Source organism: Gallinula chloropus (genome assembly GCF_964237585.1).
Source record: "Gallinula chloropus genome assembly, chromosome: 2".
Classification (NCBI taxonomy): Eukaryota; Metazoa; Chordata; class Aves; order Gruiformes; family Rallidae; genus Gallinula; species Gallinula chloropus.
Window position 1 is genome coordinate 124,648,535 of NC_140086.1, and position 14,114 is coordinate 124,662,648.

A 14,114-nucleotide genomic window follows, 5' to 3' on the forward strand; every position below is an offset into this window, starting at 1 on the left:
TGGGTGAATTCTGACTGAAAAGCAATGTTTTTCTACTGGACAGATAGGCTAAAGCTTTGTATACATGAGGACATAGTACTACAAGTAAGAATAAACATATAGAAATAGATGGTGCTGAAGAAAAAGCATCCTTCCTATACGTATTTTAGACCAGTGAGGAGGTAGTTTCAACCTAACTCTAGCCTGATCCAGCAAACTGAACAACTCTAAGTACTTGGAACACTTCTGTTGGTTTAGTTTCATCTGGGAGAATCCAGTTCATGTGCTGAAGACTGCTATGAACTGAAGCACAATTAATGGGAATAATGGTTTTATTCTCTTTAAACTTGTACCCCTAATCTAAACCAAAACACTAATATAGACCCATCATAATACAGCTCCAAAACCTTCACCATTAAATTACCTAGCATTGTCATGTGTCTTGAGGCTTTGTTGTCCAACCAGAAAAGGTCTTTGCGACAAAGACTTCAGCCTCAAGCATCACTTTTATAAATTCTTAGCTTTCATCCTTCAAACTTTCAAAAAAAACCCACCTACTGTCCTGAAAAGCAGCATGTGCTACATGAATCGCCTTGTATTATTTACTAATCAAATTCGTGCTTGCTGTCATTGTGGCACTGGTTAATGCTGTTCCAGTAATGAAGAGCCTCACAAAACAATGCTGTGTATTCAGGAAGCGAAGATTACTTCTGATCTTGAAGCTATTCACTATGAATGTAAAAAGACAGCTACTGCATGACCACAGACTTAATTACATTTGCCTTGCCTGTCACAGCCTTTCTTTTTGTGTGTTTCATTTCAAATACTGACGTGTTCTCCATTCTTGTTTCTCATTCATGAATCTTGGGGGCTGAATTCTCACTGGTTTTAGCATCAGACCATTTTTAACCAGAGACACAAAAATGTTCCTCTTATGAAATCCAATCTATACCTTTAGAAATCCATGTACTAACAGTCGTAAATTACTCTGACAATGAAAAACATTCATTTTGCTACCCCTGCTTCTACAGGCTCTCACTGTTGGAAGAGTCTCAGGTACTATTCTAGCAAAGTTTTATATGTACATACTGATTTCATATGCATCTCTAGGGGGGGGGGGGTTGTAGTTTTGCATCTCTAGTTTTGCATTAACTTCTCTGCATTAACTTCTGTCCTGAAACATAGTTCCATAGAGTAGAAGATTTATTCTTTCTTCTGAGCATATTTCTTCAGAAGTATTTCTAGTGGTCTATTTTTGGTTTTCTCTGCTGTTTGATTTATTTTTTTGCAACATTCACAGGATATTATATGAACTCACTTACTAGTTATAGTTATAATAGCTATGTCAATCAATGAAAAGATAAACCTAATCTGCATGAAGTTGGAGACATTCAAATGGGAAGTTGCCTAAATGGTGACCTTCTGGAGCTTACACAGCACAGAGATATTCAGCTAGAGTTTATTCTACCTTCTGCTGAGTTTCTTCTTTTTTGTTGTTGTTTTTTTAATTATTTTTGGCAAATAGTAATTTTGGAAATGAAACAATTGGGACAGTAATTTTGAGAGTAAAATTAATTTCGGAGAAATTGTATTTTGTGGCTTTCCTGGGGTTAAATAAATGTCTGTTTACATTATGGCTAAAGACACTGTCTTGCTATATGATGTGCAACAAATATCATAGTAGGCAGAACTGCACTCAAGTGAAATGCACTTTCCTCCTTTTGTTACCGTAAAGTTATGACTAGGACATTTCTCAGGTTCCCAGTGACCTTTTAAATCACTTTAAAAAAAGGACAAAAAGACAGTGGAAAGAGTACATTTTTGAATGAGAAGAATTATACCTACATTATTAATTTTTAATTTGTTCTTCTCTCTTCTTTGTAGATGTCCAGAGATATGATAAAGGACAGCTCTACTCCGTCTTCTTGCTGACTCAAAATGTGACCCTGCTCTTCCTCTTCCTTTCCATTTTTCTGCAGAAGTGAGAGTACATTAAACATTAGGAAATATCAATTCAGCTTTTGGGAGCTGAACTATTGATATTTTAGACTTTGGTAGAAATAGGGCTAAATGTAAAGATTATACACACCTTTTCTTAGTTTTGCTTAATGCTTTGCCATTAAGAAAACAAAATCCCTTTCCTGAATGGCAAATAAAAATCACTGTGAAGTTTTAATTGTCAAATGCCTTCATGACTCAGAAGCAATTAATTAAAATGTATGATTTCATAGATAAGGAAAATGTACTCTGTACTGTTTCAGAAAATAAAATCGTGATTACTGACCAGAGACAAACATGTCTAGGAATAACCACTTAAAATATTCTTAAGATTTTCCTACTCTGTTTTTTAATTCAGGGAAAGAAAAAATAAAACTCTTGTGGTGTACTTTTTAAAAACAAAGAATCTGACTTGTACCAGGTTTCCATTATGTCAGAATATGCTAATTTTCAAGCTTGCTCATTAGTAATATTCAATTCTTACATTCACGCATTTAGATTCCTTTTCCTTCCACATGGTCACTGGCATAATTACTTGACAGATCACTTGGTGACATGAAATCCATTAAGAGTAAAGACTAAACACTTTTGGAAAGGTTTGTGGATTTTCCCTCCTTTCAGTTGTCTGCAATTGTCAATCACAGGATCAAATTTTGTTCTTGCTTATACAGCAGTAAATTCAAAGTAACTCCAGTGATTCTTATGGAATTACAGTGTATTGATGCCAGGGTAAATGAAAGTAGACATTTTCTGATGTGTCAGGAATAAGAAAAAAGGAATTATGGGAATAAAGGAAGAAACTGTCTGTCAACCAGGTGTAATTAAAGTCAATTCAATGCATACAAATTAAGGGGGGAAAAATGAAAAACCAATTAGCAGAGCCAGAAATTAACAATGAAAAAATAGCTCCATCTTGAAACCTGCCTAGAAAGGCAAGATTGGAGTTATAGAAAACTGATGTACTTTTGGCTCTACAACACAAAATCACACATAACAAAAAGCATAGGTAGCTAAACTTTCCAAACTTCTCAGTAAAGAATGTTTCATGCAACATCCTGCTCCTGATCAGGATTTTTTGCATGTCAGTAAGGAGGAGATGGGGGGGGGGGGGGGGGGGCGGGGGGTGGAACCCGCCAAAACAAAACCCAAAAGGAAAAAAAAAAGGAAGGAAAGTATGTTGCACTGCAAAACCACTACTTGAAGGTGGGCAAATACCTTTCCCATGTTTCTGGCTAGCAATGCTTTCTTTTTTTTCTCATAATGTTACATATCTAATACCTCTCTATTTCCTTAGCCTACAAAGCACAGGGTAGTTCATCCTGGTAGGTCATAGCCTAGGTGATGTCATGTTTTGTGAAACTGACAATGAACCATGTTGCAGAAAGAAAGCATGGTCCATTCAGGTGTAGTTTCTTTCAATACTGTCAACCTCCCCAACAGTACAAAGCTCTTCCTGTGTGGAAGGGAACTCTCCAGCACTGGGTAATCTTGAAGGTCTTCTCTTTACCCCTCCTAGACCTCCTATGTCTTATAAAGACATCCCTTTATTAGCTCAATTTTCCAGAATAGCCTGCAACTTTCAAGATATACAGAAACACCTGATGCAGTAGTGTAATAATGCCTTCAGTTATTTTCTTATTAATTCCAAAACTCAGATTAACTTTTTTTTGTTACATGCTGAACACTGAGCTGAAAGCAGACCATAACTCCACCTCTTCAAGTCTGGCAATAATTAGTATGGAGACAGTTGGTGTGCACATAATTAGTTAAAGTTGTTTCTGTTTTTTAATACATTTATATTGACACTGATTTTTCATTCTCTGTTCACTCTTTAAATAAAAACAAGGTCTTTTTAAGATTTTTAAATTTTTTGTGCCTGTGGTCTGATGTTTTGCTTTAGATGGATCTTGTCTCTCCTGCATAGTTTTAGCCACCGTACTCATTAACCTGCTCAGCTTTGGGATTGATAAGGTACTTAGAATCATACTAGTCCCGTATTTGCACAGGAAGTTACTTCCATCACATGCTGATTCCACTATTTGCAAAGGATTAATGCTACCTCTATGTTAATATTGGAAGTTACTCAACTCCTAAAGACAGTAAAGCACAGAATAAAAGGAAAGTGTGACATCCATTATGTAGTAGTAATACTTTTCTTTTTAAGCAGAAACGGTAAAGATTTTTTTTTATTGTAGCTCTTAGTGATGAAAATAATAGGAATTGTGTGTGCAGGTAAGATGCCATCAGACAATGCCACCACTGGAGCATGTGCCAATTAGCTTATAACATAAATCAGTGAATGACAAATATGAATTCTGCTTTTTGATCTTCCCAGTGCCTTTAGGAAAAGAGGCAATCTTGAACCTTTAGTAAAGTACGTTGTTCACCAGGCATGTCTTTGTATGTGTGCTATTATTGTCTGCAACCTTCATTCTTTTCCTGTCATACTCAGTTTACAGATCACTATTCTGAAGGAGACAGTTTGTTTTTTATAAATACCCAGCTGTTTCTTTCTGGTTCTTAAAAAAATTTAGGTACCTGACAGAAAAATGTAAATCCAACCATAAACAGAAAGTCACTATAAATGCAACTGTTTTATTTTTACCTTGTGCTTGAAATCAAAAGTATTTCTCATCTCCACAAATACTGTGAAAAATCATTGTCTAAAAAAAGCTCAGATTTGGGGTTGTATTTCCTGAAGGTTTTACACACCCCTTTCTGTATGATGATAATCTCACCCCCAAAATAACTCATAAAATGGATGCTTTGCAATTTAGTCTTAACTCCCCTTTTCTTTGATGAGAAAAGTGGTGATATGGTTTTTTAACTCTTCTTGCTGTCCTTCTGTTGCTTTTTCTTTCAAATGAGATTAGGTATAGCACCACAACTATCACACATGACGATCTCAGAAATCTTTTTCTTTAACACACCTCTTTGACAATATTAGCATTAGTCTCATAACAACTAAAGACTTACAAACTCGTAAGGGAAGGTTGCAACAAAAAAAGCATAAATTGGATGCAAAAACATTTGCCACTGTTTGTGTTTTTGTAAGAACATGAAGCATCCATCTTCAACTTAAGGATAATAGAAAATGAAGGCATAACTCTTTTCTTGTCACCTTGGAAAAAAAAATAAAAATCTATTCCTTAGGTATAAATCAGAAAAATAGAACCCGACAACTTCTGATAAGCTCTGCAAGGTATATGCTGCCCTAGCAATAGAAAGAACTGGAAACTCAGTTTTAGTGACCAAATTAAAACCAAATCTGTATCTGCTCTCCTTCAAAATACATCAGAGTAGTCAGAGTGTAACACTGTATATAGCCCAGAATACTTTACGGTTTATAATGTTCTCATTCCTCAGATAAAGTGCTAAATATTTAAATCCTTGAATGGTAAAATAAAGTGTTTAATTGTCAAATGGGAGATAAGATTCATACTGTTCAGTCATGAAGTTCAAGTGGTAACAAATAAAAGATATCACAAGTCCTTCCTGAGACAGAACCAGACCTGGATGAGGAGCGCTCAACACATGGCCAAGGAAGCCCACTGCAAGCTGTCAACCCCCAGGGACCTTTTTTCTCAGGACAGCTGAGAGAGTGGCAAGAACCAGCCCATGACCCAGGAACCTTTTCACAGGCACAATCAGGCTGCACCCAAATACCATCCTGCTCTTGTTCTAGATCTCCAGCCCTGTGCTTAGCTATAATTACCCAGGTGTAGGAGCTTTCTTGGAAAGTAAATCCAACACATACAAGCAGAACCACCATAATCTTCTTGTGCAATAGACTCAAGCTGTCTACACTGAGTAGCTCAGATGTGACCCAGAAGCATTATGCTTACTCCATAGCAGACAACTTGTGGCATGAGAAAGACCGTGAAATACATGTCTTTCCAAATACTAAAAGAACCTAACCTGTTCTGGCCAGGAAGGTTGTACATTATCAACAAAACCGAGTCTCAGCCTTGGTAATTTTCCTCATTTTTCACACCATTAATTTGCATGCCTTTGAAAGAACTGCCTTCACTTTTTCCTCAGGTTATTCATTATCACAACAGAATATGCATTAATTAAAAACGCTACTTAGATTTCTCTCTGGTGTGATAAAATGCTCAGTATGGTCTTGTACAGAATCATTTCTCAGTCTGATTGGGGATCATTATTACCACAGAAAGTTTTTTATACAAGTGTGCATGGACTCGAAAGTTAATATCTAGCATTTCATTCACATTATGTGGGAAAATCCACGATTTAAATAATAGTGAAGTTTGAAAATAAATTATTTGACTGCAACTGCTATCCTGTTTGCTTGCCAGGTGGGGCTTTTACACTTAGGGTAAGATTGATTCAGACACATTGACTACCCTCTTCAAACAGTATAAACATGACCACCTCAAATCATGAGATGTAGGAAACTTGACTATCCAAAAATAAGAGAGTACAGATATAGCTATCTTTAAACACTTTGCAAGGAAAAGCTCTGAAGAAAAGCAGTCAGCTACAATGAGATGGCTCTGGATTTACATGGACAGTCAACCCTATACTGGCTGCTATCTGTTAAAAATATATTAGTTAGGTTTATTTAATAGTGTAGCGTATACTTGTATAAATAGTTTTGCATAAAATAATGAGATGACTTCTTAGCTCTTTTGAGGTCCAGGAGAAAATATGATGTATTTTATTCTACTAACACTGAGAGTACTAGATAAGTTGGTCGACTACTTAAGGACATTTTTATTTATTTCATGATTTACAAAGGTAAAGGCAATCATAAGTTGAAAGAGCCGGTAATGCCAGCTTATACCTAAGAAAATTTATTGTTTAAATAATACCCTTCTGAATGTATGACTTAGGTTTCCTTTTGAACAACAAAAAAAGTAGAACAGGACAAACAGACTTTCTTCTTTGCCAAGAAGTATCCAGATATGGACAAACTTAAAGAGATTCATGATGCTACTATGAAAAGCAGTAGTAACCAGGCTAATACTGTGACTTCAAACTACACCTGGCTGAACCTTTCCCTCCTCAAAACACGGAGGGAGTGATCTATTCTAGTGCTGTATTCTGAAACCAGGCAGGCAAATAAACATCACCCATTACTTTTCCCTAGGGTGTCATAACCCAGCTAATTGTCCCAATTGAAGAGTGAGATGTTGTTACCTAGGATATCTTACAAGTATTGAACTGTTCCTCTGATCCTTGGTTGAACAAACCATTTATTAAAGAATTTCTCCATAATTTATGAATCCTACAACTCTCTATATAAATGACTTCCTGTAAAAGAAGTGCAATCAACATTTTTCATCCTTTGAATTCAAGTATTGAGAAACCCACATCATTTGCATCATAAGGTAAGGAAAACTACAGCAGGAAGTGTGATCTTTACCTAGACACTCATGAATAGACCATGTGCCATAAAATAAATACTATGATGTCTACAGCTATCACAATGGTACTTAACCATATCCAATATCATTAATGCAAAACACATTTTATAAGCAGTCCTCAAAAACAAACAAAACCAACCAAACAAACAAATCAAGTAAATTCCAAAGGAGACAACTGGGGTAGAACAACACATAAATCCTTCAAAAGCAGATTGTACAAAATACTGGCGTGAATTTTTCTAGACTTTTTAAAACCTTTAGCTAACTTTTAAATATTATTCTCTAGGGGACAGCACACCAGCAGTTGTCAATAAAGAAAAAACTAATAAAAGGCTGCTTTGGTATTAATGACAGAATAAAAGCTCTACCACGGGCAATAGGCTGCAGGAGGTCTGTTGGTTGCATGACACATTCTTTCTGTCAACAACAAACAAATATTCACAGAACTATTAGCTGTATTGTGGATCCAGGCTAGCCTCTAGCTGCCTTTTTATTCTGTTAACTGATTAACTGATTCAATAAGAAGATGTACTTAACGCACATACCAGCTGAAAGACTGTAAACATTATTACAGAATATTTCTTAAAGGGACCAATTTAAAAGAATCAATTGTATGATTTTCATCATTTTAATATCACACCTTCAGAGAAAATTCAGCTTTGAACAGGCAATAGTGCACATTGCTTCTATTGTTTCGTGGATTAGAAAGAACTTTAAACAGTAGTATGCTAATGAATTAAGAAATCCTCTAACCACAGTGTGGGCTATTGATTCATCCATCAATAAGAAAAAAAGGACAGGTGGGAAAAGACTCAAAGACCAGAAGCAGCAATCTTTCTCCACCTCCATTTTGGTAGCTGATGGGTGAACACCCCTAAATAAATAAATACATCCTGGGTTTTAGATGCCAATATTTAGGCCTAGTTCATAAAATTTGGGGATGGGGAGAGGTGAGCAGACACAACTTCTTTTGACTACATCTAATCGACTGACATTCAGCAGAAAAACGACTGTCTGTTTTACCTAAAAAGTTACAAAATCTCTTAAAATGAAGTAAAATACTCCAACTCAAAAGTAACTATTTCATAATTGCAAAAAAAATAATTTCTTTATCAGTTTATCACTACAAAATTGGAACCATCTCACAAGGGGGAAACTACTTTTTATTATGTTACTAAGTTTTAAACATGTCTATTGATTAAAGTGAAGTGAGAGGACATGTGTAGTTCTTACAGAATGAAATGTAGTGTTGAATTGGCAGCTGGGACTTTTATTTCCTGGAACAGGTTGTGTTTTCCATATGAATGCTAGTTCACAGCAAAGTGATACATTTATTAATCATCACAGACAAAAGAATAACTGTAATGATACAGAAAATATTTTATATATTAAAAAAAACCCCAACCAACTAGGTCTGAAATCTTTACATTTATTTAAGTTGTGGAGAAATTTTTCCTCTACTTCAGCAAGTGTTAATGCCTGTCTTTCTGCACATGAATGTAGTATTTAAGAATATAATCTCACTGAGCCTGAATAATTTCTTTTTTCTTTTAATTCCATTAACTCAATCACATATTTTATTTAATAATATTTTGTCCTCCAGAATATTTAAGAAAGATTATTTATAATCTGATATTATAATAATTTCACAATCATTGAGCTTTGCACAAGTAAAAATATAATTGTGCAGAAGTGGGTGGTAAAGTATAACTAAAAAGCTAAAGCTGTGACCATGAAGATTGATATATTTCTAAAGCTTCATGGCTCAAATACAACTTATTTTCTTGCGTAAGAAGGCATAAAGGGCAGAGGGAGATGTCTGTGTGCTGACATGTGTCTCCTGAACAGAGAATTGGAAGGTTTCTTATTTTCTCCTTAGTGTACACACACATGCACTGACTGGGAGGAAAGCAGTTTCTCTTTACAAGGGCAGAAGAGATGCAGACCCTTCCTACTTTGTCGGTCAACCAGGAGCAAAGTCATACTAGAGAAGATATAACTGAGTCATTGCGAGCTAAAAGCTTCTTCAGTACTTTCTTCCTTTGGGCAGTGGGAAAGTTAGTGCAAAACAGTGCTACTATCCCACCTCTTCCATCACATAACTGCCTGGTGCCTCAAGCATGCTGAAACAATTTTATCTGCTTTGAATACTGTACATTTAGGTGACTGTACATCCTTGTCTCAATATTCTGCCTCCTGAGAGGTGTAAGGAGCTTTAAAATGAAAAGTTGCACCCTGAGTATTCACTGCTGTAGCTTGAGCAATCACAAAGTAGCTGAGACAGTAATTAAGCAGAATAAATCAAAGTGCACATTGCAGAATTTCTTAGAAAAGCACATCCCTGCCCCCAACAGACATTTTTTATATAAAAATCTGGAATGCGAAATGTTTGGCACATGGTACTTCACTTCTGGCACACTAAAAAGAACAACCCCTCTTTCCAACAAATGATGCATAATCAAAATAAATCTGTTTTCTTAGAAAATCATATAGATCTAAGGATTAATAAGAAGCCAGAAAAGTTACAAGTTAAACCATAAAACTGCAGCTTAGTTTAGTCCTTGTTGGGAGAAGGTGTAGCTTTTAATTCACATTGTTATTAGGGTAAAAGCATCTTTGCCACCAGAACAATATGGTGACCAACAAATATATGAGGAAGTGGTGAGGTGAACTGACAAGTGGCATAGCTGCTGGGCTCAGAGGGTTGTGATCCACAGCATGGAGTCCAGCTGGAAGCCACTCAATGCCTTTATGATTGAGGCATTGATGCTAAGCTACTGCTTAATTTCATCATTAATGACCTAGGAAATGGGAAAAAGTGCACTCAGCAAGTTTGCGGATGATCCAGCCTGGGAGTAAAGAGTTACTACATCAGATGTTTGTGCTGCAAGAAGGGTCAGAGGGACTTTGACAGGCAGGAAAAATGAGCCAGCGGGAACCTCATCAAGCTCAACTAAGGAAAGTGCAAAATCCAGCCTCCTGGGAGAAATAAACCCATTCACTAGGACAGGTTGAGGGCCAACCAGCTGGTAAGCAGATTGCCAGGCAAGAACCCAAAGGCCATACCTACTAAAGAAGTTTAACATAAGCCAGCACTGTGCCCTTGTGGCGAAGGTCGCTGACAGCACTGCAGTCTGCATTGGGAAGAGCAATGCCAGCAGGTTGAGGGACATGATCCTTCCTCTGCAGTGCTGTATCCATCCAGGTCTGGGCTCCTAAGTACCAGAGAAACATGGACATACTGGAGCAAGTCCAATTAAAGGCCATAAAGATGACTAGTTGTTTGAACCATCTGACAGAGGAGGAGAGGCAGAGAGAGCTTTGACTGTTTGGCCTGGAGTGAAGCAACCTTGGCAGGAGGCGGAATCTTATCAGTGTGAATAAATATATGTTGGGGGAGGTAAAGATGACAGAGCCAGAATCTTCTGTGGTGGACAAGAGGCAATGGGCACAAAAATCTGGACATCTGGACATGGTCCTGGGCAACCTGTTCTAGCTGGCCCTGTTTTGGGTAGGGAGGCACGAGAATAACAGTCTCCAGAGATGCCTTCTCACCTCCATTACCATGTCATTCTGTGGTTACTATCTATTGCACACAACTTTATAAGAATTCTGGAAAAAAGGTACACTTTTTCTCAAAGAAAAATAATTTTAAAAAATTACAATGAATGCTAAATGAAATTTTTTGGATTTCAACAAGGGAATTTTAGCAGTGTTTATAACAGTAGAAGTCTACATTTATATAATCTAAATTATTATGTATTTGCATATAAATTAGAGATCTAAAAGTAGTCACAGACTAATTTAGTTTCTTATTTCCCTACCTGGATTCTTGTAAACTCATTAAGTTCCAGCACGTGTTAATGTATATTATAGAAAGTTCTTATGCAGAAATGAAATAAACCAGACCCAGCCATACCACAATGGAGTCTAAATTTGGAGTCTGATATTTTCAGTTTATTCAGTTTTCCCCCAAAAGGCCACTGGAACTCTTAACCAGTTTAACAAAATGTAGCTTATCATAAATTAGTATGCTAAAATAAATGTCCCATAAAGCTGTTTTAGAAACAGTTTCTGAAGGAGTCTATGTGGTTTTAAAAAATCTTTTCGAGTATATTGGAAAGACCATCAATTTGACCAAGCAGCCTGAGTTTAGGAAGAACTGTCAAATTGCTTTCTCCAACAGTAAATTATTATAGGTGTTATTAAGCATATGGAAAGCAGAGTGTATTTTTACGAATACGTATTTTTGAAATTAAATTGCTGTTATTTAAAAGTTGAGGCCTCTAGACATTGCAATTAATAGGGTAATGTAGGTGAGGGAAGAGAACTCATTTCACTTGAAACTTTTATACAGAAGTTGTTAAATTTGTCTTTAGAATGAGACATTCAAAAGTAAAGGTCAGAGACGACATCTGACATTTGGGCTGGGTAAAGGGAAATGAGGAAAAAAGTGGACTTTTGCAAGGCACACTGGCACAAAGGAGCAACCGAAGTTGTGTCAACAGATAAGATAAAATAGATAAGAGAAGGTCTGCAGAGAATCAAAGAATCAACTCCTGAGTTTTGCAAAAGTAAAAAGAAGATCCACAAGAAAAGAGAACCATAAAACCAGGAGATAATGCTCCAGAAGTACCAGAAAAATATGGTTTTATAGATGAAACCAATGGCATCAAAGGTAGGAAAGATTGAAGGAGGAATGAATCTGGATAAGGCTTAAAGGCACAACCATTGAGAATGTGTTACCATGGTGGATTGCCAAGGGAAGACTTAGGCGAAAAAGGAACATGGAGGGATTTTGTTAGTTAAGCTTTCTAAGAAGTTTAGGAATTAAAGGGAGATGAAATGTGACTATTAGTGTCCCATACAAATTATAAAAGTCTGTTGTGGGCAGAACAGAGAAGAGAGAGACTGAAATTAATTAATTTATTAATTAAATTAATACAAAAGCTTTGCATGGGCAGAAGAGTTTCACACCAAGCATGTTTGTGTCTAAGTTCTCCTTCCTTTCCCATACACTGCCTAACTGCGAGAGATATGCCAAAAAAAGCAATAGAAAACTGCACCTAATAGCAATTATCTATTAGCAAGAGCTGGCTTTCAACATCAGGTTTGTAAATTGTCTGATTTTTGAAAGGGAAAAATCCAGTAATGTTTCAAAAAGTAATCTTTTTAGCAATATTAACTGTGGAAATAATATCCAGCAATGTGTTTCAATCAGTTTGCAATGCATGTTAATTACCAAACATTAGAAAAAAATCTTCTATATGTTTATACAAAATGTGTGGTCTAAGTCAAGGACAACAAAGTACTGCTATAAGTTAAACATTCTGAAATTTCAGATGCTGGATTGTTTGAATAGATTTCTGACAATGACAAGGTATATTCACCATTGAAGGACTAGTGAATCACTCCGCTTAGGAAGAATTTGAGTGCAGCGTATAGTTTTATATAGCAAAGTGGATTTATATACAGTTAAAATGCTGGAATTGCTTGCAAACACTTTGAATAAATGGTTAAATCCCATTTCTCATCTCACTGTATTATGTAAAACAATGTATTTGCCAAAGCCCCACACTGAAGCTATTGCTGCTATATTGATTCTTATCAATGTTGTTTTAAACAAACCTTCTTTTTTGTCTTCTGCAGCAATCTTCACTTTTGTGTCTGTTATATCTTTGAAAGAGGCCAGAAAGAGTACTACGTCTCCTTTTTCATTCTTTATAGGAACAATATCCAGTAGACACCAGAATGAAGAACCTGAAAGGATAGAGAATAAATTTAATTCAAACAGCTGTCTTTTAGGAGAGGGGGGGTGGGGAGTAGAAAGTGAACTACTAAATCTACAACTAACGTAATTCCTAAAAAAATATCTTATTTAGGAGGTCAGTAGTCAGGGAATCACAGATGTTCAGCTCATGTAAATCTCTTTGCATCATTGGTTGAAGCTCAGTAATACCGCTTTCTCTAGAAGCAAGACATTAATTTAAATGCAAAATTTATCTACAGGGATCATTAAGAGAGTTTAATGAGGCTGCTTACTCCTCTGAAACCATGCTTTCCTTTGAACTCTCAACTGATGTTGCTTATTTTACTGGAATAGCTTTCACTTTGCTAGCTTGACATATGAAGCTTACGTGTTTACTATAGAATCATTCTACCTGACTTGATATTCATTGAAATCTCTTGACAGAAGACCTGGTAGTCAGAGCATCATTTCACTAATTCAAAGATATATAAACTAATCCAGAAATAGAATTAACTCCTTGCATTTTACAGATGGTGAGATTTATAATAACACATCTATTTTAAAATTAGTATCAGCTATCTTACTATCTAGAATGTTCATGATGTTGACACTTAAGTTAAACAATGCTGTTTGGCAATATTTTAAATTCATGTCAACCTTTCTTTGCCTACACCTGCTACATAATTATGCTTCTTAAAATAAGTTGTTATTGTCACTGATTGTGTCACATGTCCTGTTTGCAAGGTATGTGGTTCAATTGCAATGACACCATTCTTAAATTTGCCATTAATACAGACCACTCAGATCAAAAACCAGAGAATACCTATGTGATGGTACTCAAAGTGTAATAGAGATCTCAGCAAACACCTAAGATCCCAATCCCATCAATTCTGGGATAATTCAGTCCAGAGCCAGTTTTTTGTGTTTTTAATTTTTTACGTGTCAACATTAACTTCCTTCACCCACTATCAGCATAATAACATTAATAAGATATACAA

At 36.0% G+C, this 14,114-nt stretch overlaps 1 protein-coding gene across 1 annotated transcript in view; it reads right to left on the minus strand.

Moving 5' to 3' along the window:
- Positions 1-14,114, minus strand: part of KCNH8 (potassium voltage-gated channel subfamily H member 8) — a gene marked incomplete at both ends in the record, with an annotated part of 185,729 nt that overhangs the window by 97,617 nt on the left and 73,998 nt on the right. Inside the window, 2 exons of the mRNA XM_084280066.1 lie at positions 1,825-1,952; positions 12,996-13,127. Of these exons, the coding sequence (XP_084136192.1) occupies positions 1,825-1,952; positions 12,996-13,127 (260 nt within the window). The remainder of the gene's footprint in view (positions 1-1,824; positions 1,953-12,995; positions 13,128-14,114) is intronic.